Genomic DNA, 24,897 nt, shown 5'->3' on the forward strand with positions numbered 1-24,897 from the left:
TTATCAAAGAAAACTGAACATATGGAAGTTCTGTGTTGGTAGCTTTTATTTTTGCCTTGGTTGGTGCTGGGCAGATGGCGGCCCCACACTCCACGGGGCTTACGAGTAAATCGAGTTTGTTGTCTTCCACCACACATTTTATAACTGCTGCATTGTTTGGGCAGAAAAACAAGTTGCTAAAAATGCATTTTCTGAATAACTAATACTTCGGGTTTCTTCTGTTAGCAGGCTCTCTTTCAAAGTTCCCTTTACCTGACAAATCAGAGTTGATATCTTCTTGCAGTACAAGCAGTACCAGCGTGTTCCACAACTATGCTATGGAGGTACAGGATGATTTATTGATTTTAAGTGATACACTAAAAGCATATGTCTTTAAATATAGATGTTACCTGAACCTCTGTTAAGGTTCAAAGCTTCAGACTAAGCCACTGAAAGATAGATGAATATTTCTGTGATAGAGTAGATTTGATTTCAAATCCTGCTCTAGAAAGGTCTTTATTGCAGTCACACCTTTTGGTCCTTAAAGCTGCAGTTCTCAAGAGTTTGAGAATTGGATGCCATTGAATTCAGGCATCTAAATCCCTTGTGGAGATAAATTTGTTTGAAGTGAAAATACCAAGCCTTAAATAGCACTGTGTTTAAAAATACGAAAGAGAACTAGCTATTTCTTGTTGTATTTTCTGGTAAGATCATTTTTCTTTTCACTGTTAAGCTGCTTTTGGTTGGCTCTTTCTTCTGTTTCTTTTTTTTTTTTTTTTGTTTCTCACTGGATTTAAAATAATGACTGGTCATTAGCATCCTTTTTCCCCCTCATTTGTATAGTAATGACAGTCATTACAGAAGTGTTTAAATTCCAATAACAATTTATGTAGCTGTGTAAATATTCCTGTGCGGTTATGTTTGCAAACAGATTACAAATGACACATTATTGTTAATAGAAAATATTAAATAACTGATTTTAATCTGAGAAGCCATAGAAGGATGAACTTGTATGCAAGTGGTGTGAGGGGTGTTCACCAGAGGGCAGAGATTTTGGCTGCAGTTTTAAGTGCTTTGTGAAAGAAGAGTATTTTTGAGACCGTGTTCCTGTGTGTGCAGGTCCTCATCTCCAGCTGCTCACGGTGTCGGACCTGTGACTGTTTGGTTCATGATGAAGAAATCATGGCAGGCTGGACAGCAGATGATTCCAACCTCAACACCACCTGTCCCTTCTGTGGCAACTTATTCCTGCCTTTTTTAAGCATAGAAATCCGAGACCTTCGGCGGCCGGGACGGTAAGAGCAGTGCCTGAGTTGTCCTCAATTTTGAACGCTTGTTATTGCGAAGAGGTTTTTGTTGGGTTTCTTTTTTTTTTTTTTTTTTTTTTTTTTTTTAAGATCAAATTAAGATTTTTCTTTTCCTGCAGGTACTTTCTGAAGTCCAGCCCTTCCACAGAAAACATGCAGGTCCCATCCCTTTTTTCCAGTCAGAGTGGGAAGTCCTGTAACACCACAGCCGCTGTTGGCCTCACTACATCTCTGATGTCTGTTCAAGAGGATATCAACTCAAATAGGTAAATGTGCATTTCCTGCATAGAAATCACTCAGATTCTCTGTGAATATGCATGTACTCCTTTAATACTCCTCATTTAATAAGACACTCTCTGAAGAGGAGAGATTGACTTGAGAGAGGATCTCTTTGCTGCCTCTCCCTTGTCTCAGTTGGCCACATCAAGCTTTCTCTGCCATTTCATCCCCGATATAAAAATTCGTGTTGGCATTTGTAATTCTGCAAGTTTTATGAGCTCTTTTGAGGATGTTTGTGTTCATCATCAGTGCAGGTAATAAAAGTTGCACTGGAACATGAATGAGTGTGGTGGCTGACAAGGCAGAATTTGAAGTGTCAGGTCAATTATTTCCAGTTTATTTCTGTCTGTTTGTGTACATGTTTGAGCACTCGGAGTAAGACATTATTTACTTTTTTCCTCTCCACTAGCAAATCTAAGCAGCATGACAATGTTTGTGCCAGAAGTATCCAGATCCCCTCAGGAAGAAGACAAAATACCTCTGGGTCAGAATGTACAAGTCACCCTGTGGCAAGGAGCATCAGTACTTTTGGTCCTTTGGAAGAAGATGGGAAGGAAAACCAGAAGATCAGCCATATCATTCCTACTGGTAGCCTGCCTGCTACTTTGCAAGGACCAACAGTGTGTAGTTTTTCTACCTTAAAAGTCATTTTTTCATGTGTGCCATAGATTAGAGACATGTGAAACAGCATTAACTAAGAGAACAGAACTAACCCTCTTAAATTAGAGGAAATACTAGGTTGTATTATTTAAACCAATGTTAGTTGTAGCTTTTAGATGTTGGTGTGTCTCATAGGGAACAAAAGCATTTATGTGACTTTGTAAAGATAGTTACATTTGAACTAAAGGCATTATTTCTCTTTTATTCCAGGATTCCTTGGGCCTGGAATGGCGCTTGCCTAGTCCTGATCCTATAACAGTTCCTTACCTCAGTCCTCTAGTGGTCTGGAAAGAGCTTGAAAGCTTACTTGAAAATGAAGGGGATCATGCAATAACAGTGGCAGACTTTGTAGATCATCATCCCATTGTGTTCTGGAATTTGGTCTGGTATTTCAGGCGCTTGGACTTGCCCAGCAACTTACCAGGATTAATACTTTCTTCTGAGCATTGTAACAAGAACTCCAAGGTATGACATATGAGAAGTGCTTGTTTTCCCATATAGGAAATCATCAGGTAACAGAGTAACTCTTAGAAATGTCTTACAATATGCTGGGCCCAGTCCTGAGTTGGTGAATAATTTGTGAACTGAAGGAAAATCTGTGAAACTCTGGATCTTGGCCTCAGCAGTCCATGTTTGACTCCTGCAAGTCAAACTGTAATTTGTGACCCTCAGTTTCAAAGAGGATAAGTTTCTAGTTAGTTTTATTGCTATTTGAGTAGTTAGGCAGTAGAAGGAGGAGGAATTTCAGATTTGAGGACTGTAGGAAGATACACAAAATACTGTGTCACTGAATCCCATTCAGATTTAGCTTTCTCTAGTTTTAATAGCAAAACTTTTTACCATGAGGCCTGTAGATGTGAAGGTATGTGTTAAATACAGAAGTCCTTTGTCATGACTTTGTAATAAAATACTTTTGTGTGCATTCTCCTGTTCAGATTCCACGGAACTGTATGTCAGAGGACAGTAAATATGTTCTTATTCAGATGCTCTGGGACAATATGAAATTGCATCAGGATCCGAGGCAGCCTCTGTATATTTTGTGGAATGCTCAGAGTAAGTTCTGTTCTTGTGGGTTTTTTGGTGGTGTTTTTCTAAGAACAGTTTTCGTTTTGAGCAACTGAAGCCTGTGTGTTGAGAAAAGATGTCTTTGTGGATAGTTCACCCACGCTACAGTACTGTTTTTTGATCATATACTGCTTTTTGTCTTGCAGGTCAAAATCGCACTCTTTTGTTTGAGAGTGAGTGTTCAGTTTGGTGTTGCTCTTCTCAGTTTGTGTGACTTGTTTTGGGAGGGTTCTGTGTTGGGCAGTAAACTGCTTGAACAGATTGAGTTTGCCAGCATTTCTGTTTCAAATCATTGACCTGTGTTGCCAGTGACTTTTTCTTCATTGGAAGGGAGGAATAAGAGGGAATACGTTTCAGTGACTCAGTTCATCCACTTAGCTCATTGCCTTATTTCTAGAATTTGCTTACTAAGAATTTTGTTGCCAGTGTTGGATCATCTGCCTGAAACCAGCTCATGACCCATTGCAACTGTTGAGTTTTCTTATGTGCTTTCTGTGTTTTACACTGATATTCTTTTGGATTTGATGTTTTTGTTCACTGCATACATGTCGATGTTTTCACAGCTTCTGTAGCCTCCCACCCTTTTTTTTTAACAACTTTCTGCTCCCTACATGAAGACTCTATTTATTCTTACAGCATTTCTAATGTTTTTCAGCCCAGAAGTACCCAATGGTGCAGTTGTTGCAGAAGGATGATGACTCCTTTAACCAGGAGCTCTTGAGAAGTATGGTGAAGAGCATTAAGATGAACGATGTGTATGGACCGATGAGTCAGATATTGGAGAGGCTGAACAAGTGGCCACATATTAAAAGACAGAGGTGAGAGCACCAGCCTGCCTGTGTGGAGGAGAATTTGGCAACAATGAGGCTGTTGTAATGTGAATTACATTTCCTTAGTGTGTTTTGCAATGAAAAAAGCACTGTTTTTCATCAGTGTTCTCAAATTTGTCACTCAGTCTGGTAAATAATCTTTTTTTTTCATGATAACTTTCACAAACTTAGTTTCTCCAATTTTTTCATAAAATGTTGCTTTTTCCTTTCCCTCTCCCCTTCACAGACACTTCTTTTTATTACCTCAGAATGAAATCAATAGGGAGTGTGTATATGTGTATATTTTATTAACAAATGTTATTTATATGTTAATGGATTTTTTAAAATAAAAACCCTAGCCTTATTTCTAGGGTCTAAGGGTAGATTTGGGGTTTTAAGTCTTCAGTAGAGAACAGAACAGAAGAGCTAAAAGAGGTTAGGTTTCATATTTAGGAAGGTTTTTCCATTAGCAGTGGAATTAGTGAAAATTATTTCCTGTGAGTTTCTGTTCCCTGGATTTACTGATTTATACTGGGATATAGAACAGTCTTGTCAACAGCTGCAGCACTGACAGGGTGTTTATTTGCTTGTCTGCTTGCTTTTTCAAGCTGATACAGAAATGCAGAAAAGCAAATTGGAATTTGGGAATGTGGTTGGAACTTGCCTTAAGTGCATCTTTCTCTCTCCATGTACTTGGTACAACTTCCACAGTGGTTGCCTTAAGGACCTCCCATGAGTGATTTCCATATGTGGGGAATCCAGGGCATTCCCCAGAGGTCAGAAATGACAACATTTTGGAGGTGGCAACCAGGAATTATGTTCAAAATGCCTCTTTTTAAAAATAACTTTATTTTTAAGTGCTTCAATCTATTTTTAATATAGATTGTTTTGTCGTATATTGTTGCAATATAGAAATTAACTTTTTATTTTTACCGTTTCAGGAGCCTTTACAGAGAAATACTGTTTCTTTCACTTGTTGCCCTGGGAAGAGATAACATTGATATAGGTGAGTTTTTTCAATTATTAACTGAGCACAGATGATGAGTGTGTGCAAACTAGTTGTTCAGCTTTTAAAAAAAATTAGATGAGTGCCACTCTGTGGTAAGTGCCAAATAAAAAGGACTTTATTTTTTGCTGATAAATGCAGCTGTCATGGCATTTGGGTGTTTCTGAGCACTAGGAGTTGTTTTTCCCTCCCTGCAGATGCTTTTGACAGAGAGTACAAAATGGCCTATGACCGACTGACCGCTAATCAAGTGAAGAACACTCATAATTGTGATAGACCCCCGAGCACTGGAGTGATGGAATGCAGAAAGATTTTTGGAGAACCGTACCTTTAGATATTCCTGGCTAAAGAGGTGATATCTCTGACGTGTACCTGTGTAAAATAACCACTTCAGTCACAAGGAACATCTCAGTCTTCAGTGTTGGAGGACGTGCGTGCGTGGAGGCCTCGGGAAATTGGGCCTGTCTGCGGTTGTGGAGATGGACAGAGAGGAAAACGGGCCAACTATTATTGCCCTGTTCCCTTGTCCTTTCTGCAGATCAGTGTGTGGAAAGGAAGGTTCTAAACAAAATCAGTTCTTTGACTTGGGACAGCAAATTACAGCTCCCTTAAAACAAAAAGTAAAAAAAAACCAGGTGGACAGAAACAATGCACTGAAACTAATGTGAGCGAAGGAAATTCTTCAGAATCTATTGTTTACATAGAATATTCATGATGTTATGAAGAGCATACAAAGTTGTATTATACATATTTTAAATTGTTTATAGTAAGTTGATATTTTTTTAATTTTTTTAAATTACTGGAGTGAATTTTAAATGGACTTGCTGCATAAGCAATACAGTGCTTATTTTTTTTGCAGTACACTGCTATTTATAGTAACTTGTCCAGTTACTTTTTGAAGAGTGATTGGTTTTAAAGCAGAATAGAAAATGTTAACCTTCACCTAGACAGTACTTAAGATCCAGGATTTCTCTCATGCACACTTGGAAAACGTGTTACCACAGCAATCAGAAGGAAGGTATGGTAAAAATCTGTAAAACTCTACTAATAATGAACACACTGATGTCTCTGTAAAACACTTCTGTAGAAATCTCCTCTTCCTCTCGTGTTCCCTTCCCTCCCCACTCCCCAGGAAAGGGAAAGCCTGTTGAAGAGTCCTACAGATTGTTATGGAATCAGCCCATCTCAGCTGTCGGCATTTGTTGGTGTGACCTCATCCCAGATGGAACACAAAGCAAATGCAGCAGGTTCCTCACAAACCGCAGCGTTCGGAGTCTCGGTGGTTGTGTTAAAACACACTAAATATGACACATTCATAGTGCTAACCCAAAGCTCTTAACTGAAGTACAGACAGCAAACCTGCTACAGGGAATATATAGGGAATGTAACTTATTGGGGCATATTGTGCATAGTTAAATGTACTTGGAATGTTTGGTCTCTATTTCACAGGCAAAGCAACTTTTTTTCTCTGAAGAGAAGCGCTGTGTCAGTCCTTGTGGTGGAGTCATGGCTTTTGCCTCATGTTTTCTTGTTCTAGACATTTAAAGAAATGTTCTGTGCTCTCAGTCACATAGCAACTCCTCACCAGAAGGTAGGCTACAGGGAAAATATCAGAAGTCTTGTGTGGAGGTGGGAAAGCAGACATTGAACTGTATAAAACACCCTAAACAAGTTAAATCATGCTTTAACAAATAGCTTTATTTTAAGTAATCTTAATGCATTTTCCAATTCTAATTTCTTTTAGTCGTTACTGTTAGAATATTTCTAAATATCAGCTGTTACATTAGATTTTATATGGCAATCTGCCTACCAGCAGGTGTTTTTAAAAACATCTTTAGTTTGCAAGCGTAATAAACCAGCAATATTTAGTTAGGCAGAAAGTGCTAAACTTTAAAGCTCACATTTACTCTATTAAATGAAATAGAGCAAGCCTTAGAGGCTTACATGAGAAGTAATGCTGCTATGAAGCTCTGTAACCTCCTCCCAGACCTCTGTAAAGTCCTAAGAAGATGGTGTCCTAAGGAGAAAGGGTTTAAAACATGCAGAGCTGCAGGAATGTGCTGTTGATAATTGCAAGATGCAGGATACAACTTCCATCGGGTAATGCCTCTTCTCTAACGTGCTGCTAATTATGTAGCTGACCTTTTTGAAAGTATCCCCCACCCTGAGGTGGAGCTGGCAATGCTACCCTCAGACCGTTGTTCACATTTAATTTATTTTAACCATTTGTGATGCTCTTTGTCCTGCCACGCTTGTACAGTGTCCCTCGTGCATGACATGGAGCTCCCTTCCTCGCCCAGGTACATGGTAAACACACCCACCCCCTTTGTTCTTCTGAGCTGTTGTGAAAAAACAGGCTATTTCTGACCATATTCCCTGTGAGTAGCCCTTAGTGTGCATGGATGCTCTGCCCTGTGCAGCGGGAATGCTGCATTACCATGGAAAACTCGCCTGCAGTAGTTGCTGTGTATTTAAGCTCATCCCCGTGTTCCCAGCTCCCTGCAGTTCTGCTTCCCATGCCATTTACCACTGGGGCAGCCACTGTATTATGGGACCTTCGGGCCATGAAGGAGAGAGAGCAAGTGCTTTTTCCAGAGCTGCCGTGGTGCTCAGAGGGGCTGAGCTATGACCAGGCTTCCCACCCCGTCCCGGTGTGGCGGAAGCGCCGAGCCCGGTCCGTCCCTGGACACGGCACTGCCGAGGTGTGTTGGTGCAGGTGATCCATCCCAGTCCCAGCTTCCTTGTAAGTACTTCCAGCTGCCTTCAGACTTAGAAACCCAGCACTTTTGCCGCTTCATTCCGGTGTCCACAGTCCTGCAGTGTTACCAGACAGTAGGTGCTGCCCCAGGAACAGGATTGTCCCTCAGCCTTCCAGCAGTCCTTCAATATTCCTGCATCCCCAGCGTGGCACTCCTGAAGCATTGCTGATGTTCACTGGGGTGTGCTTTTGAATTACTAGATCATGTAGTGGCTCATCAAGTGACATCATTATACTTAATGAATTGTTTAATAAGGTCTGTTGCGAGTCAGTCCACTGTAGAAATTTATCAAAATAGAGTTGGAATAACAATATACTATAAATGGGAAATTTTCCTCATTCGAGTCATAACGTTCCAAACGTAGGTCCCGAGGTGGATAATTTTTAAGCATCATGCAATTCAGTGTTGAAACAGTTTTCAAATCTCACTGTCCTTTATTAGAAAAGCAATTTGACTATATTTTCCAATACTGCAAAGATGGATAAATAAAATATTTGAGACATATTTTCAATTTAAAATTTTGTATGAACTGAATTTTCTCCTTTTGTGTACTAAATAATGCTTATGTCCGAAACCTTAAACAAAGGTTTTACATTTGCAGTGCAATATATATTTTGCTTTACTTATGGTTCCACTGGAATAATTATTGGAGATGAAATACCGAAATGTGAATAGGAATTGTGCTGTTTCTCTGACACTGCTGTGTCCCATTTGAGAGGGTTTGCTGTTGGTACAGTTACAGCCTGATGAATTTGACTTCCACTGGCAAATTGAATGATTTGTACCCCAAGAAAGAGAAAATTCCTGCATGCAGAATCTTTGTGTAACAAATGGGAGATGCAAACAGTAATAATAGAGAGGGGTATTTCTGGATATTATCTCACTGGGATTTAAAAATGGTACTTTGTTAGTCTGCAAGCAGCACTTTTTAATTGAATGGTTGTAGATTTGTAAATATGTAATGTTTAAATTTTATTTACCAAAAACCAGTATGTTGGATGTTTGCTTTGGTTTGTAGTTCCTTTAAAATAAGCAAAGTCAGTGTTCACAATGTTAAGTTTTTTTTCTGTCTCATCCAAAAAAAAAAAGAAGTTTTACAGTGAGTCAATAAAAAGGTTAAAATCTTTCTGGTTATTTTCATTAACATTTTATTAGATGGATTAGAAATGTCTGCAACTCTTAACTGCATTGTTTGCTCTCGTGAGGTGTTAACAATAATCCTCCCAGGTTTGTTGAGGTCAGTGGCATTTTTTCATCATATCTGTGCAGAAAACAGTGCAAACAACAGGAATTAGTGCTGGATATAATAGTCTGTAAATAGCAGGGATTAGTGTCAGGATGAAAACAAACGCCCAGCAGTTCAACTTCTTGTTGCAGTATTTGATTCCTGGCTTTAGTTTTGATCAGTGGTAATGTGCTATTGTAACCCCAGATCCATTGTAGTGGCAAGATGTAAATCCAGGTGATATCACGTTTTTGCACTTAATTTAAATTTTAGGGCCTGTATTGCAAGATCAGGTACGGATTTAAAAGGAGCTTAGTGCAGTTTGAGAGAATTCACTGCTGAGATGCAGCATGTGAGGCCACATGGTGACTTTAGGCAGAGCAGTTGTGTAGAGGCCTGACCATATGGGGCTGGTTCTCTTCCCCCTGAAGTAAAATTCACTGATTTCAGAGTTTGAGCAGTCCACTGCGTAATTTAGAGTGTGTTCCTGAAGAATTTCTGTAATGGGTAAACATTTTGTACTGAAAATCAACTCCATTAACTTGAGGGGATCAGCCAAACTGAAAACTGAATGCATCTGTATCACATCAGCCTTTGCCACGAGTGCATAAACATTGTGCTATTTGATACTGTATCTGTTCTGATCCTAAAGAAAAATAGCAGAGGCTGACATACCACTTGAGATTTATTTATTTTTTAGTAAGTTAAAGGTATTTTATTCTCAGTAAGTTTGTTAGAATTCTGGTTCCTTTTTTTTCAGTAGAACATTTGCTACCTTAAACCCCTTCTGATGCTGCTGTATCCTCACACACATCTTGAAGTGTCCAGCCATCATACAGATACTGGGCAGGATATTATCTTATCTTCTAACATCACACTGATGATCAGAAACACAAAGTAAAGAGCAAACATGGTGAGCCCCAGCATTTTGTTCATTTTCCACTTACAGACAGCGATGGAGATAATCACAAACAGGAGCATGAGGAAAAGGAGAACAATTGCACAAAACAAACCATTGCTGCTCACTGCCACGGGGCTGAGGCCATTGAAGACAGAAAAAAGGAACCAGGGAACTGGCAAGCTGCAAGTAAAGGAAAAGTAATTGAAATAAATGTTTTAAGGCAGTTCATTTTCTGCATCATAACTAAGCAATTTTTCCAAAGTCTTACAGGGGGAAAAAAATGCATGATTGCATTCAATGTAGCTCAGCATAAATCTAAACTAGATGTTGTTTGTATCAAAATTGCATTTGGATAATGCTTCCACTATCATAGTGCAATCCAAGAGGCTGAAAGGACCTATAAATTAAATGTCTTGGGCTGTAATAAAGAAATGTCCTGATGCTCTATGATGGAAGATACAGGCACTGATCCTGCCCTTGTCTGCACAGGAGCTGCATGTTTCTGAGTGACCAGATCTTATTCCTGCCTGTAAATCTTTGATGTTTACCAAAGATTTCTTGAATTTTTGTCTTGAAAAAATGGTAATTTCCTGTTGATTGAGAATTAGGTGAAGATGGTGGGCTGAGCTGTAACACTTTGTCTTTCCTGGCTGGGTTTGGGTGTTGTTTGGTTTGGACTTGGGTTTTTGTTTGTTTTTTTTTAAAGGACCTGGTTGCCCAGCTGCCCTTCATTTAAAGACAGCTAAAATTAAATTAATAGGTATGTTTGGAATAAAACCAGCTTTGTATTTCAGAAGAAATGCATGTTTTAGCACTGAACTGGTACTCACCCAACAGTGATATCAAAGATGTTGCTGCCCACAGAGCTGGACACAGCCATGTCACCCAAGCCTTTCCGTGCCACGATGACACTGGTGATGAGGTCAGGGATGGATGTTCCTGCTGCCAGGATGGTCAAACCCATAATTTCCTCTGATATCCCAATTGTTTCCCCAACCTAATCAACACAAATTGGGTAGAGCTGTTAGCACTGGAACAGGGACTACAGTTGCTCTGTGCAGTTTTGGGGTTTGTGCCATACTGGAGTTATAATAATCTGAATCCCCTAAACATGGGAGCATTTTGCTGCTTTGTAGGATTAGAAAGTTAAATTTCACAGTGTCTGTTGATCCTGGATTTGCTCTGCAGTGCAGGGAATCTGATCACAGTGATGCCAACACTGAGCAAGGTCAAGTCAGCCACAGCACAACTCTGCTGTCCTCAGTCCACCTCTGCTGGATGTTGTCCACTTTTTCCCTCTCCAGATTTAACATCAGCTATACAAGATCTGAGGGCTTTTGGAAATGACAGTCCTTGGATTTATGGCATGATCAGCTATATTGTACATGTGCAATATATCACTAAATATAGAATGGGGGGAGTGATTCTACAAGATGGAAGTATTATTTCCCAGAATACCAGGTGAACATTAGGGCAGAGGGAGTTGAGATCATTTAGCAGCTTCCAGAATCAGACCCTTTATTTTCCTAGAATTTTAATTAGATAATGGATAATTATGTTCTGCACAGAAACATTCATCAATGAAAAGTCAGAATTAAGATAAATCTTGACAGTACTTTTCCTTTCATTGCACTTTCCTTTCACTGATGCACAAACTCCCTTGGAAGCTCTTGGAAAAGAATGAAGCTTTGTCAAATCAAAAAAAAAAAAAAGGAAATAGAAAATTCCCTTTTGAGTTCTAACAAAACAAAGTTTCTACTGTTGTGATGGGCTGCAGCTGTAATTCATGAGATAAAATGCCAAGTGACACTGTTGCCTCTCTCCATCTACTAGCTCTGAACTGGTGATTTGCAGAGAGAACACAAACCCCTCACCTGGTGAGCCCACCACACCATGAGGTAAGAGAACACAGCAATCCAGAGGATGGATCCAAAAAACGTGATGACAAAGAATTTTTTTGAGTCCTGTTGAAATCAAGTTTGGAAAGAAAAAAAAGAGACGTTTCAGGCAAGTTAATAATCCCCAGTGAAAACCATTCACCTGAAACACTTCCCTGCAGTTGATTTGCTTTAACTTGGACCCTGGTTTCTATTTGTATTTCTGGTTTTCAGCTCGATTAGGTGACCTGCAGTTGCTAGAATTTGTGGTTTATTAAATTAAGTCTGTACAACGTTCCACTGCAGCTGGGCCTCCTGTCCCACCCCCTGCAGCAGTAACAGCCCTTCAAGTATGCAAAGGCTCCAGACATGGAAAAATGGAGCTGGGGACTCTTGCCCAGAGGAAATCTATAGCTCAGTTAATGACTCCAGTAGCAGAAAGAAGACAGATTCTTACAGGGTTCCTGACGTCAGGCAGAGTGCTCCAGAGAGGAAAGACAATGGGAAAGAGGAAAAGGTAAATGGCTTGTTTTTTCCTTGTTTCTGGCCATTGCAGAGATAAGGGCTCATCGTTTTCATCATCATCATCTGTGCTGTCCTCATCACTGTCTTCCTCACTCTCAGAGCTGCTGTCTTCTGAGCTGTCACTGCTTGATGAGGGCTGTAGATCAGGATAAAAAAAATCAAAAAGCCAATATGTTTTCACATCTGCAAGGAGCTGCATTTATTCCCCCTGGCCTCACCTGGGCAGAGCTCAGATTTGTAACAGGGCTAGGGGCACCCACAGGCTCCATCTCACTACTGTGGGCAGGATCCAGGCTCATCCTGTGTATCCCCAGCATCTGTGTATTGTCAACTAAATTGCATCTGTTAACTAGAACTACCTTTTAGATGAGGTTTTGACACAAACTGTCCTTGAAAATCCTTTCCTCATCAGAACAGCCAAATTACATCACCTGGAAGGAGGGATTTGGGGAGCAAAGCAGAACTGCACACTGAGGAGCACAGGACAGGCACATCCTGGGATCTTCCCTTGCCCTGGAGTACCCCCCTGGCCTCAGAGGAGTGGAAAATACTATACAGGATCAGTTGGTATCATATTTTGGACCTGATCTGTGTTTGTAAGCCAAAATGTTTCAGCCAAATATTAATAAATCACTGCACAGTCTATATATAGCTGCCAGTGACATGAGTTGGATCCTGTCCCAAAAGTTCTGGAGAGGGAAGAAGGGAAGTACATGTGAAGGTCGGCCTGGAGGGAGCACTTACTGCCTGTGATCCTGATTTCAATACCTGTCCATCCTGTGGTGCATCTGCCTTCTCTGTGGCTTTGCTGGGCTCAGAGTCATGGGCAGGAGTTACCTGGATGGTGCTTGGGACCTTCTTTTCCTCTTCTGCAAAAAGCAATAAGAAGGAACACTGGGTTTAATTGTCAGGAGCTCACCTTCCCCATGGTCAGCAGGGAGAATCTGACCTCCCTCCCAAAACGTGTGGCATTTCAGGTGAAACCCTGTCAGACTGCCTAGGTTTGCTGTGGTTGTGATCTGGGCAGAATCTGACCCTCCTGGAGTAGAATAAGACCTTGATGTTCCTGTGACCTCCTCTCCAGAACTGCTGTAAGAGACATGTGTAACAACAGGGAAATGCTAATTACCTCATCTACAGCTGATGAGTATTTCCTTGTTGCTTTCTGGATCCCGAAGATCTTACTAAAACCATCCTTAAAAGCCAGAAAGGATGTTAAGCCTTGCTTCTTTTATGGGTTTTTTTTTGTATTTTGTTTTTGGTTTTTTTTTTCCAGTGAAGCATGGGAGCATTCTCCAGGGAGCTGCTTCTTCAAGGCTTCTGAAAAATGACTTGGATGTGCTGCCAGACTTTAATCCCTGATCATTTGGTGGGGATTCAAAAGCAAATGGCAAAGTGCTGACACGTACAAGGAAACAACTGCAATGTCCTCTGTGCTGTTCCTGTGTAGCCAAGAGGAACACAGAAACCTTCGTGTGTAATAGTGTGGAAACAAGGACAACACAGAGCACAGGTGAAGTCAATGAGATGTTGGTAACACACACAAGCAATTGTTTTTTAAACAGTATTTTTCTCAAGTTTAGGCTCACTCAGGTGAGGCCCAGTGTTGTGAGATGCTGAGGTCCCTGTGTTGTGTGGAGCTGGGACCTTCCACACAAAAGTTTCCTGTTTTTCAAAATCTCCATCTTCCCAGGCAGCACAAACCCATGTTGTAGCACAGCCAGCTCAGACAGGCTGTGTGTCAGCAGTGAGAGAGAAAACCCAAAAAGTACTGAACCGCCAGAGGTCAGGGTCAGAGGGGATATCAGGAAGGAATTCTTCCCTGTGAGGGTGGGGAGGCCCTGGCACAGGTTGCCCAGAGAAGCTGTGGCTGCCCCATCCCTGCAAGTGTCCAAGGCCAGGTTGGATGAACTTGGAGCGACCTGAGCTAGTGGAAGGTGTCCCTGCCCAGGGCAAGGGTTGGAGCTGGATGAGCTTTAAGGTCCCTTCCAACCCAAATGATTCTGTGAATCTATTCAAGGGAAGAATGCACAGCCCCTTAGGCTGATATAGGAACAGTCAGTGCAGCTGATTCCCTCTGCAGGAACCTTCCATGCTCTTCTGCAAGTCTGGCAAATTTCCAAGCTAAATTGAAGGTCCTTTGTTTTAACAAACACCTTAGTTTGAAGGGTCTACCAAAGGCCAGCAGCACCCAAGTGCTGCCTGTAATGGCCTGACTTCCCTTCTCCACCATTCCATGGCCACTTCCACTACATCCTTGTAGCACTCCCTGCCCTGTCTCTGTCTCACTGAGGGCTCCTTTGGGATGGCTGTTCCTGCCCACACACATCCACTATTTCCTGCTGCACTGTTACAGCAGCCACCTGTGAGCAGCAATAACACAGACCTTGTGTCAGACCCCGCTGTCTCTGTGCCAGCCCTGGGGTGTTGTGTGCTGGGAAGGTGAAGGCTGGCACTGCAAAACCAGGCAAATGGCTCTTGCACTCACCTTCTGGCTGTGGGCCTTGTCCATCCAAGGTCTCTGCCTTGGCCTTGGTCTTGGCCATGTTGCTCAGGATGTCAACCCTGTCTTTAAATTTTTCTGTGGATGAGGAGGACATGTCCATCAGCAGCTGTCAGCTGTGGAACCCCCCTTTACCTCCCCCCTACACACCCATGCTCTTGCCCCTTTCCTCTTCCATGGGCTGCAGTCAGCACTGACCTGTGAGCTGTTGTGCCTGTGCCCCCAGGTTTTGGCTGCTGCTGTTGATCATGGCTGGCATGTTTAAATGTTAGTGCTAGAGCAATTACACCAGCCATTTGAGAGGTAACTAATACTATCATATTTTAAAGAGAACTAGAAGGAAGAGAAATCCTTTCCAGGTCATTAGTGCAGAAGGGTATCTGTACTTCATAGGAAGCAAATGCAGAAAGAACAGAGGAGGAGTTTTAGTGCAATATCATCTTGTTCCCAAGGGACTATTGATTTTTTTCAGGCTAGATTATGTGCAAACTAAAACTGACACCTCCCTCCTGCCATGTGGCTGTTGAAGAGGCCTTAGGGTGCTGCCTGCAGCCTGGGGACCTGATGGTGAGGGAAAATAAAAACCTTTTATGTTCCAGTTCCTTGGAAAATTATTGATTTCTCTAAGTATACACAAGTGTCTGCTCTGCTGTGCTGGCACTGATCTAAATTCCTGGTGTCCAGGCTGTGTGGGAGATGATCTTCAGCAGTGCAGGGTCCAGTGCTGTATTTCTGGGATTGCTGGGGGCTTCTTCCACTGTGAACCATGTTCTGCTCTGCTCAGCTGAGCTGCTTTATTACCGGCTTACAGTGAACTGTGAAACTGTGTGTGTGTCTCCATAATTCAGTGTTGTGCTCAAATCTCTTAGTGCTGACTCTCACTGAAACGGGACAAAACACAGGCTCAAAGAAAAGCCCCATCTTCTCTACTCTGTGCCCTCTGTTGAGCTGCCCACCCCACAACTCAGCTGAGGGTTGCAGGGTTTGCACACGGACAGGAGCCACAAGGAACTGGCCACGCTCTGCTTGGCTGGTGTGCAGGGCTGTAAATTCATTTCCTCTGGAAGTTTTATCACACTGATTTAATCCACTGTGCTGCTGAGTACACAACCAGAACGTGCTGTTGTCATCTGCCCCAAGGGCAGGGCCCTGCCACTTTATACATCACTGTGATACTGATATAATAAAAATTGCAGGCCTGAGGCCATGAGCTGTGTGGGCAGATCAGATTCAGAGCTGAACCTCACAAAAATCAGTAAATTCTGGTGTATGTCCAATAACTGGGTCCAGCTCAGACATTAAGACCTCAGGGGACAAGTCCTATTCTGGTGAGATTCCTGTTAGTGTCTGACAAATATTTTTCACCAACTGAAATTTCCACTGAGCCTTGGAATGAGCACTGGACTGAGATGAAATGATGATAGAATCCCAGAATGATTTGGTTTGGAAGGGAACTTAAGATCACCTTGTTCTAACCCTCTGCCATGAACACAGACACCTTCCACTATCCCAGGTTGCTCCAAGCCCCAGCCAACCTGGCCTTAGACACTTCCAGGGATGGGGCAGCCACAGCTGCTCTGGACAACCTGTGCCAGGGCCTCCCCACCCTCACAGGGAGGAATTTCTTCCCTATATCTAATCAAAATGATGATTTTTTTTCTCCTTTGAAAGGCTGGCTGGGACTCAAGAGCCTGACTCTTCCATGCTCCTTGTCAATCCTGAAGCTCACCAGAGGGGATGGGAAGCATTTTGCTTCCTTCCCCCTGAGCTGATGCACTGGGACATCCCTGGGTGCAGGGCAGCACAGAGGTGGCCCATTGCTCCCAATCCCCTCTAAGCACTGGGCAATGCATCTTTCTGTTCAGCTTGTCCCTGAAGCTGCTGCAAAAGCTCCTGTCAGCAAGGTCAGGGCAGTCAGGCTCAGCCTGAGGGAGATTATATACATTGAAGCTCCTGGCTCCCTGCCCTGGCCCAGGCTGGGAGTGGAGCCCTCAGCATCCCTCTGTCAGCACAAACAGATTAGGCCCAGGCCCCTCTCCAGTCCTCAGGAGATCAGTCTCATCTGGAAAGGTGTTAATTCCTCTGACACAATTCCTGTGTGGACTGAGGCTGGAGCCAGAGCTGGCTCTAAGATGGGCTGATCTGCAGGTCAGCATAGGCAGGAAGGATGTCCCTGAGCTCAGTCCTTGCTGTGCTGGATTAGCTGTGCAGGGCAGGGGCCCTCAGTCCCCTGGGGCATCCACTGCTGGCAACTCTGGCCCCAGCTCTGAGAGCCCATCACACAGGACATCTCTGTGTTTAGGGGCTCTGAGATGCTATCCAGGAAGATTCCTGTCCTATGGATCGACAGCACCCAGGCTGGACTTCAGGTGGCAGCTGAGCTTTTACCCTGAATTTGGCTCTTGGGTTTAATGCAGTCTTTGGCTTTCACAACACGATCAGCAGGAACAATTTAGCATGAACCTGAAGGATTTGGAGATTCTGCTGTCTAAAAGTGGAAATGAAAAAACAAACTCATTATTCCTTTTGCTCCTTTGTATCTTGATTCCTTAACAAGTGATGGAATGCTAACGAAACAAGGAGAAACTGTAGCTGCCTTCAGCTACTCACTTGGCTCTGGCCTGCAACCTTGCCTGCTGCTCTGGGCTGGTCTAATTTCCAAAACCATTAGCTTGTTAACTGGGGCATACTGAGGACAGGCAGCTCTGCTGCTGGAGCCTTTTTCTTCATTCAAAAACAAAAGTTAGCTTCTGCCTTCTTCCCTGCATGACTGGACTTTAAAGGATAACCTGATGGTAAGACTGGAGGTTCAGCAATGAGAGGGTTCCTGAGTATTTCCAAAATCCTTTTTCTTTTCATTCCCCCACAGTTCCCTCTGGTGTCATTGGGGAAAATCCTGAAAAGATCTCATGCTCTGCTTCTGCACACTTCCAGAGAAAGTGTGTGAAAGCATAAAGTTGCTAGAAATTCCTCATTAAAAAGAATAACCTTCTGGAGAGACTGTTGTAGCCCATCCTTGCATCCCTTTGTATCAGACTGAAGTACACGTGCTCACACTCCCATCTAGTGGCTGCTGCACAGACAGTAACTCACACCCTGCCTGGCTGCTGGGGCAGGTCTAGATTGGATAGCAGGAAAAATTTCTTCATGGAAAGGGTTGTCCAGCCCTGGCACAGGCTGTCAGGCCAGTGGTGGATTCCCCAGCCCTGGAGGATTTGAAAGATATGTAGATGTGGCATTTAAGAACAGGGTGGGGGAGTGCCAGGGGAGCAGTTGGACTCATGGAAGGCTTTTACAACCTAAATGATTCTGTGGAATGAGCAGGGAAGTTCTCTTTCAGAGCAGATCGAAACTGCCCCCCACCTCCAATCCCGTTTATTCAATATAGTCCTTGGAATAGCAGCCTCTTTAGCAGGGACAGTGGCTTTTACAACTGCATGGAAACCTCCCAGCAGCCTATTCCAGGCTGAACTGGCTGGAACTGTCCTTGGCCTCATCTTGCAACTCCTGCTGAGGTCCCAGGGTTTCCCCAGGGCACTGGCCTGGACCAGAAAGCCAAGTGTCTGCTGGCCTGGGGTGGGAGATGCTGCACAGAGACATCTGGAGGTGTGGGAAGGATGAGAAGGTGCTGTGGGGGAGTCTCTGAGCAGCAGCAGCCCCTCAAGTCTGGCACTTTCTGATGCTCAAGACAATGGCATGTCCTCTTGGAAGGTTTTGGCATTATCCTGGTGCTGTTGATAACACCTCTTGGGGGAAGAGGAGGCGAGGGCAGTAGGGCAAACTGTGATGAGTTGTTAGGCTGCCTAACAGGTTTGGGTGCCTTCCCCAGACTGTCAAAGCAGACACTTCTCTGCCTTGCTGTCCTCACCTAACCTCTTTTGTTCCCTTGATCAGTTTGTGCAGCTGGGATTTTGATCTGGAGAGTCCTTTTTGTAACCTCTGTGAGAGCCACGAGAGAGGTGTTGATCTGCTTAGCTTCCTTCTCTCTTTGAATGGACAGCAGGTAATCTCTTAAGAACAAGTAGGGCAGTGGAGGGGTGGGGCATGAGCTGAGCTAGGGAAGAAAATCTAAAAAAGTCCTTTTTTATGCCTTTCACTTGAAAAATGAACCTCCACAGTGGAGTTGGATTAAAGTTTAATACAAAGCAGCGTGTTAAAAGTCTGTGTACAAAGACCCTGTCTCTGTCTGGAGATGAGGCTTCTCTGCACCCTGGGCAGTTTAAAAGAGTCTTGGACCTGAGCTGATCTTTCCCTGGCCCTGGGGAGCTGCCCATTGCCTGCACTGTGCTGGGAACACACTTTGCCATGGCAGTGATGGCACCACAGCAGTGCAGGGGGGCTTTTAGAGGTGCTTGGTGTTGGTCTAAACCACATAGAATTGGCCTAACCATCGTAATTGGAGCTCGTTTTGTGATTTAAATCCCAGCTGGGATATTAATCACTGTCAAAATGATAATTCTTCAGGGGTTTTAACCTCTTTTTGTGCTGCTGTTTCAGGGCTGGGGTGAGGTCTGAGTTAAGAAGATGAAGGAAGATGTGACTAATGTTTGCTGCAGTCAAAGAGAGCAGAGATGGGGGACAGCAGTGATTGTCACCACTTTCAGGGACCCCAGCAGCAGCTGCCACCACAGCAGTGACCAGCTTGGCACAGGCAAAGCAGATGTGGCAGGACCAAAGCATGAGGTGTTTGTCCTCCCAGCACTGGATCAGAAGAAACACAGAGCTCCTGACACTGCCTGTGACACGCAGAGCTGCGTTCCAGGGGTGAGTTGCTGACCCCAAAACACTGACACACACAGCCTGTGTTCCCAGTTAAACCACTCTGCACTCAGGGCAGCAAACCCAAGTCCCTCCACTCACCTTCTGCCAGGGGGTCCAGGGTGTGGATCATGAGCTGGAAGATGGTGCCGCGCATCTGGGAGTTGTGCAGGGAGGCCGAGCTGCTGCCCCGCTGCAGGGCTGGCCCAGGCTGTGGAAAGGCACAATCCCAGTCAATTCCAGTTCCCTCCTCCACTGGCCAGCCGTGGGCAGACAAAGGGGCAGCAATTTAACTAGCAGGGGAGGAATAAGCTGTGCAGTGTTTGCTGTGGGGGAGGACTGACCCTGCCAACCTCTGCTCTGGGAGCCCAGGAGGAAAATTAGCCACAAAATCAGGTAAGGAAAATCACTTTCTGAATTTCTGTATGCCTGTTCAAAGCAGAGGATGAATAGCACTCTGCTGGTCAAATCCACTGGGGAAGCCTGAGCTGTCTCCTGGTTTTTATAAAAATCCCTTTGAGGACAGGACTGAGCCAGGTGTCCCCTTAACAAGGTGTGAGCATTGTGCCTGATATGAGACAGACTTTGTCCAGGTTTTTTGCCACAGAATTTGACACTTTTATTCATGACCTGACATGGGGAGGGGTTCAAAATGCAATGACTTCAGATCCCTGTGAAGTTGCTTAGACCTACCTGCAGCTTCCTCACATCTGGTGGCTTCTTTGTTCCATCATCTGCAGCTGCCCCAGTGCTTTTCTACAAGCAACAAAGAACGAAAATGACTGATCCCTTCTGCTGCTTCATCTGCTTTTTTAGGATCTAATGATCCCTCAGGCTGCTCTCTGTGAGGAGGTGGGACAGCTGACACCAATGACTTGCATGGATGCTACTGAAAGAGCCTTCCTCAGATTCCAGCAGAGTGAAAGTGCAAAGGGGTATTTTTTTTCAGTGATTAGCATTACTTTCCAACATTTACAATTTCTGTAATTTATTTCTCCCAAGGGATAGGTCCAGCAGCTCTGTCATGCTGCTCTGCATTAGTGAGAGTTTTCTGTCAGCTCCAAGTGCAGGGTTGGATTCAATTTGTGGTGATTGATGTCCACAGTGATGGGTGTCACTGCAGGATCTTGGACATGTACCCCCCTGGAATGTAGCACAGGAGCTGTCAGGACTCCCAGCCATGGGCACTGGGTGAACACCAGACCAGGGGGAGGAAAGAGGAGCAGTTTCTCGATTCTGCACCACTTCAACCACCCTCACCCCCCTTCCTCCCTTCCCTTAAATGATGTGGAGCGCCAGGACCAGAAGGCAGAGCATGTTTGAGTGCCAGGGACACACTACTGACCAGCAAAGCCTGCAATGCCAGAGGAGAGTTTGAAACCAGGTGGTCTCTGCTCAACAGCTGCAGTAGCACAGGTCAGGAGAACAAAGGGGCTGTGGGAGAGCTGAGAAGGGACAGAGGAGGAAGGAGCGGGCTGGCACACTCAAGCTGGCAAAGCTCAAGTGTTCTGGAGACCCTTCCTCCCCAGAGCTGCAAGTCTGAAAGGGTGGTTGGCTCTGAGGACACCTTCAGATACTCTTTTTGTGAGCAGTCAGCTCTTCCTTCAAAAGACACCGAGGGAACGTCTCAAATCTGGAGTTACAGCCACAAACCTCCTGAGCACAGAATCCCCCTGAGCACACCCAGCTGGGGTCAGGGCATGGAATTAGGTTTGGGCACTTGGATCTGGTTGCCAAATGCTGACCAGGAGAGCAGGCAGTGGTTGCTAAAGCTGCCAGACCCCTTCCTGTGCTGCAGATCAGGTAACAAGTGACACCACCAGTGTCCCACCTGGCTGCATGGAGGAAAAAGAGAATTTCCTCCTACACCTCTCAGCCACAAGAGGCTGGGGCAGAAGCCTTTTCCCCCTGTTTAACACAGAGTTGTCCAATCTTGTTCCCAGACTAAGAATGTGTTCCTGCAAGTGTTCTTTTTGAAACTCTTTTACAACAACCAAGAAAGCAAAATCCCACACGTGTTTTTGAAAGCAGCTGAGCAACCACAACTGAGACCTTTAGTAATTGCATGGTAGTGATGTTCTCTAATTTCTTAGAATCTCTCTCCAGATTGCATTTCCCTCATTTTAGAACCATAATTATTGACCAGTACCTGTGTTCTGAGGTTTGAATATGTGCTTTTTGAAGGAGATGTGGTTTTTCTTTATGGTTTACACTAGAACAAATTATTTCCAACTTGCCCTCTGAACTCTAAGGACACCAACCTTTCTCACATGCTCTGCTGATGCTGCCTGCACAGCACTGAGCTTCTTGTTCAGCTCCTGCTTCACCCATTGCTCCAGGTACACGTTCTGTTTCATGGTGAATACGTATGTGGCATAGGCAGTCAGTAAAAGGAGGCTTTCCCACCAATCAATGACACTGTCTAGGAAAAACAGGATGAGCATCAGTAAGTCTACAATGTAGAATGAGATGTCTCTAAATAAGGGCCACCATGTCAGGTGGAGTATCTCCCTGGAGAAGAGGGCACAGGTGCCAATGACAAAGAGGATATTAAACACTGCTGAGCCCACAATGGTACCGATGCCGACATTGCTGTGTGAGATGAAGACACCTATGAGGGAGGTGAAGAGTTCTGGTGCTGATCCACCTGCTGCCATGAAGGTGGCTCCAGCCACATCTTCAGAGATCTGCAGCTTCTCTGTGATCACTCCCAAAGCGGGGACAAAATACTCATCACACACTATGGCCAAGGCCACAAACACATACATCATGCCAAAGATGTGAAGGACAACCCACCCTTGCCTGCGTTCTTCCACACTGAACAGGTCCTGGGGATATTCTCCTTTGGACTCATAGGGTGGTTTTTTGTCTGGGTGGCTTTCACTGGCATTTTCTTGCTGTGGGGTTGTATCCACTGGAGTAGTGACGGGCACAGCTGGCTCAGCATCCACATATATACAGTGCCTTATTTTGGGTGCTGTGGCATTGCCTCTCCCAGCAGTCTTGTTGCTGGGGGGGTCCCTGGAGGTCACTTTGACAGGGTCCGTGCGTTGGGGGGCTGTGTGTGATGCTGGAAGGGCAGAGGGGCTGAACTGGAGCTGGTAGAGAGAGAGGACCAACACCATGGCAAGAAAGAAAAGGATTCGGTTCCTTCGTAGCCGCCTCCTCCGTGGCAAATGCATTTCCTGAAGGTTCAGAATCCAGAGCTGTGCCCAGCAGCCACTGGAGACTTCTCTTGGTCAGCAATTCGAATTTACAGCCACCATTGGAGCTTCCAGCTGATCTTGAGCATCAGGAGTGGAACTGCACAGCACAAGATGCAGAATCCTGCAAAAGAGAATCTGCTGTGAAAAATAAAGTACTGCAACTTACCACCATTTGGGCAGCAACACTTCACTGGCACTCTTGTATTTTTCAGTAAGAAGAAATGGACTTAAATGAGTAAAGGCAGATCTAGATCCAGGGTTTAGTTTATTTTTTTATATACGACTGTAAGTTGTGCTGATTAATAATCAAAGGTTTGGCTTAATAGAGAGGAGTTGGCTGAGACAGTCCAATCCAAGCTGAATTCTGATTCCACCAAATGCCCACATCCAGGAGATGTTAAGGATTGTGTTTTCACTGGAGTGCAGTTGCTATTCTGTAATATTAACAACTGGGTCAGAGTTCTGCAGGAGGAGAGAATACAGCTTCTGTCAAGGAACCGACTTTTAATTGCTACAGCTGATGCTCTGAAGGCAAGATCAAGCTGGTAAAACCTCCTTCTAAACCAGTTATTCACCAAAATAAGCTCAGCAGGAGGATGGGAACTGCTTGAGAATTCCCAGCAATGCTGGTCCGTGGCTTTCCAGCCTTTCACTCCCCAGGAAAGCGGCCAAGCAAGGGTGAGTTTTTTCCCTCAGTGTGAGGAAAACGTGGTTCTGTGGTTCTACTAAAACTGGGGGTGCAGAGCAGCCACTTGTTTCTATGACTACATCTTTCCAAGCCTTTCTGTAGAATTCAGAACTGGCAAAGTGGAATTGTAATCATACCTTTTATTAGGGGGTAATTAGCATATCCTGCATAATTATTTGAGCAGCATTTAGAAAGGAAGAGGAATTGTAGATGCCAGAGAGACAGATCCTGCAGCTGTGATAGTCTGGAGACAGGGATTTGGGGCTGGACAGCATCTACCCTTTGGCACATCTGGAGTGTTCTATATTCTAATGTTTTACCTCAGAATATCACTCTCCATGGATTATTTTTCCTCCATAGTGGAAATGTTACATTATTCTTTAACTGGATGTGAATCATAGTTTTCTAAACCATTCTCAGATAAGCTCTTCATGCAAGTTATCACACACTTACCCTCTTGCATAACACCCAGGGAATTAATCAGCCTAAATTTCTTGCAAGACAGGCATTATTATCTTCATTTAAATAGCTGGGAGGATCACTAAGGCAACACTAATAGAGGGTCATGGGAGTACCTAGATAAATAGATGATATAAGCTTTGCTTTTCATATGTAAAAGGAACATAAACATGCATGTGGCAGAACTGCATAATAGGTATAACAAATTGGACATTATTATAAAATAACTCTCCCTAACAAAGACAGGAGAGTTAAAAGAATGGCCTAGGGAGGACACAGATATGTGCACATACTTAGGGTCAGTTCTAAGAGCTCTCCAACCTTTCACAATTCCTGACCACCAGCCTCTTTGTTTCTCTAGCCTTGTTAAGTTTAGCAGCTTTCTTACAGTTAACTCCTGGTAAACTCCTTTTCTCAGCTCCTGCCTCAGCCAGGCAAGATCCAAACCAATCAAATAAACCTCCCCGGCCTACCTTCCAAAGACGTGTCCAGGAGGAACAGGAGTTCCAAGGGCTGGGTGTAGTGCTGGAAGCTTCTTTGGTACTTAACAGCCCGGTGGGAGATGCTGTTGCAGAGGGAGGCGGATGAAAATGATCCCATTTTCAGGAGGTCTCCTCTGCCAGCAGAGCCCTAATGCAAGGGAGGGTCAGGTGTGAAGGACACCTTAGTGGGGGACAGCCAATCCCATTTAATACCCACAGGCCCTAAGAGGATTAAGCAGTATTGTATAGATTTGGGTCTATCTCCGAAGCCAATACCTTTGTCTGCTGCCCCAGGTTATTCCCAGTGTGAGGGCAGGTGATTATCTGTGTTACAAACTACAGGATTGGAGCACCAGCCATGGACATGGATCACCCTCACGGCAGCTCCAGGGGGTAAATCACCCTTAAA

General features: G+C 44.1%; 2 protein-coding genes across 10 annotated transcripts in view; one reads left to right on the plus strand and one right to left on the minus strand.

The window, feature by feature from the left end:
- Positions 1-8,998, plus strand: part of DENND4A (DENN domain containing 4A) — a 50,637-nt gene extending 41,639 nt beyond the window's left edge. For 3 of the 9 annotated variants that reach the window (XM_017830229.1, XM_017830231.1, XM_017830230.1), the window contains exons 24-33: positions 226-323; positions 1,099-1,274; positions 1,406-1,552; positions 1,972-2,185; positions 2,436-2,690; positions 3,161-3,278; positions 3,437-3,463; positions 3,946-4,108; positions 5,041-5,105; positions 5,303-8,998. In XM_017830229.1, coding sequence (XP_017685718.1) covers positions 226-323; positions 1,099-1,274; positions 1,406-1,552; positions 1,972-2,185; positions 2,436-2,690; positions 3,161-3,278; positions 3,437-3,463; positions 3,946-4,108; positions 5,041-5,105; positions 5,303-5,439 — 1,400 coding nt within the window. In that variant the 3' untranslated portion in view covers positions 5,440-8,998. The remainder of the gene's footprint in view (positions 1-225; positions 324-1,098; positions 1,275-1,405; positions 1,553-1,971; positions 2,186-2,435; positions 2,691-3,160; positions 3,279-3,436; positions 3,464-3,945; positions 4,109-5,040; positions 5,106-5,302) is intronic. The other 6 variants (XM_017830232.1, XM_017830234.1, XM_017830235.1 and 3 more) reach the window with 6 other exon arrangements.
- Positions 8,999-9,645: 647 nt separating this feature from the next.
- On the minus strand, positions 9,646-23,989 carry SLC24A1 (solute carrier family 24 member 1). Its single transcript, XM_017830242.1, has 9 exons — positions 21,915-23,989; positions 20,347-20,409; positions 19,756-19,864; positions 14,881-14,973; positions 13,161-13,261; positions 12,325-12,528; positions 11,865-11,954; positions 10,821-10,987; positions 9,646-10,170 (listed from the first exon to the last, which is right to left on the minus strand). The coding sequence occupies exons 1-9, from the start codon at positions 22,833-22,835 to the stop codon at positions 9,921-9,923; spliced, it is 1,998 nt and encodes a 665-aa protein (XP_017685731.1). The 5' UTR covers positions 22,836-23,989; the 3' UTR covers positions 9,646-9,920.
- Between the last annotated feature and the right edge of the window lie 908 nt (positions 23,990-24,897).

Source organism: Lepidothrix coronata, unplaced genomic scaffold (assembly GCF_001604755.1).
Source record: "Lepidothrix coronata isolate B3197 unplaced genomic scaffold, Lepidothrix_coronata-1.0 Scaffold176, whole genome shotgun sequence".
NCBI classification, from domain to species: domain Eukaryota; kingdom Metazoa; phylum Chordata; class Aves; order Passeriformes; family Pipridae; genus Lepidothrix; species Lepidothrix coronata.

Bases quoted from the DNA above. Each gene is read 5' to 3' on its own strand.
- SLC24A1 (XM_017830242.1), bottom strand. From the start codon at position 22,835: ATGCATTTGCCACGGAGGAGGCGGCTACGAAGGAACCGAATCCTTTTC. The intron at 12,529-13,160 runs GTATTGAAATCA...CCTGATCTACAG, and splicing joins ATGCACCACAGGATGGACAG to CCCTCATCAAGCAGTGACAG. The intron at 11,955-12,324 runs GTAAGAATCTGT...TGATTTCAACAG, and splicing joins TGCCTGACGTCAGGAACCCT to GACTCAAAAAAATTCTTTGT.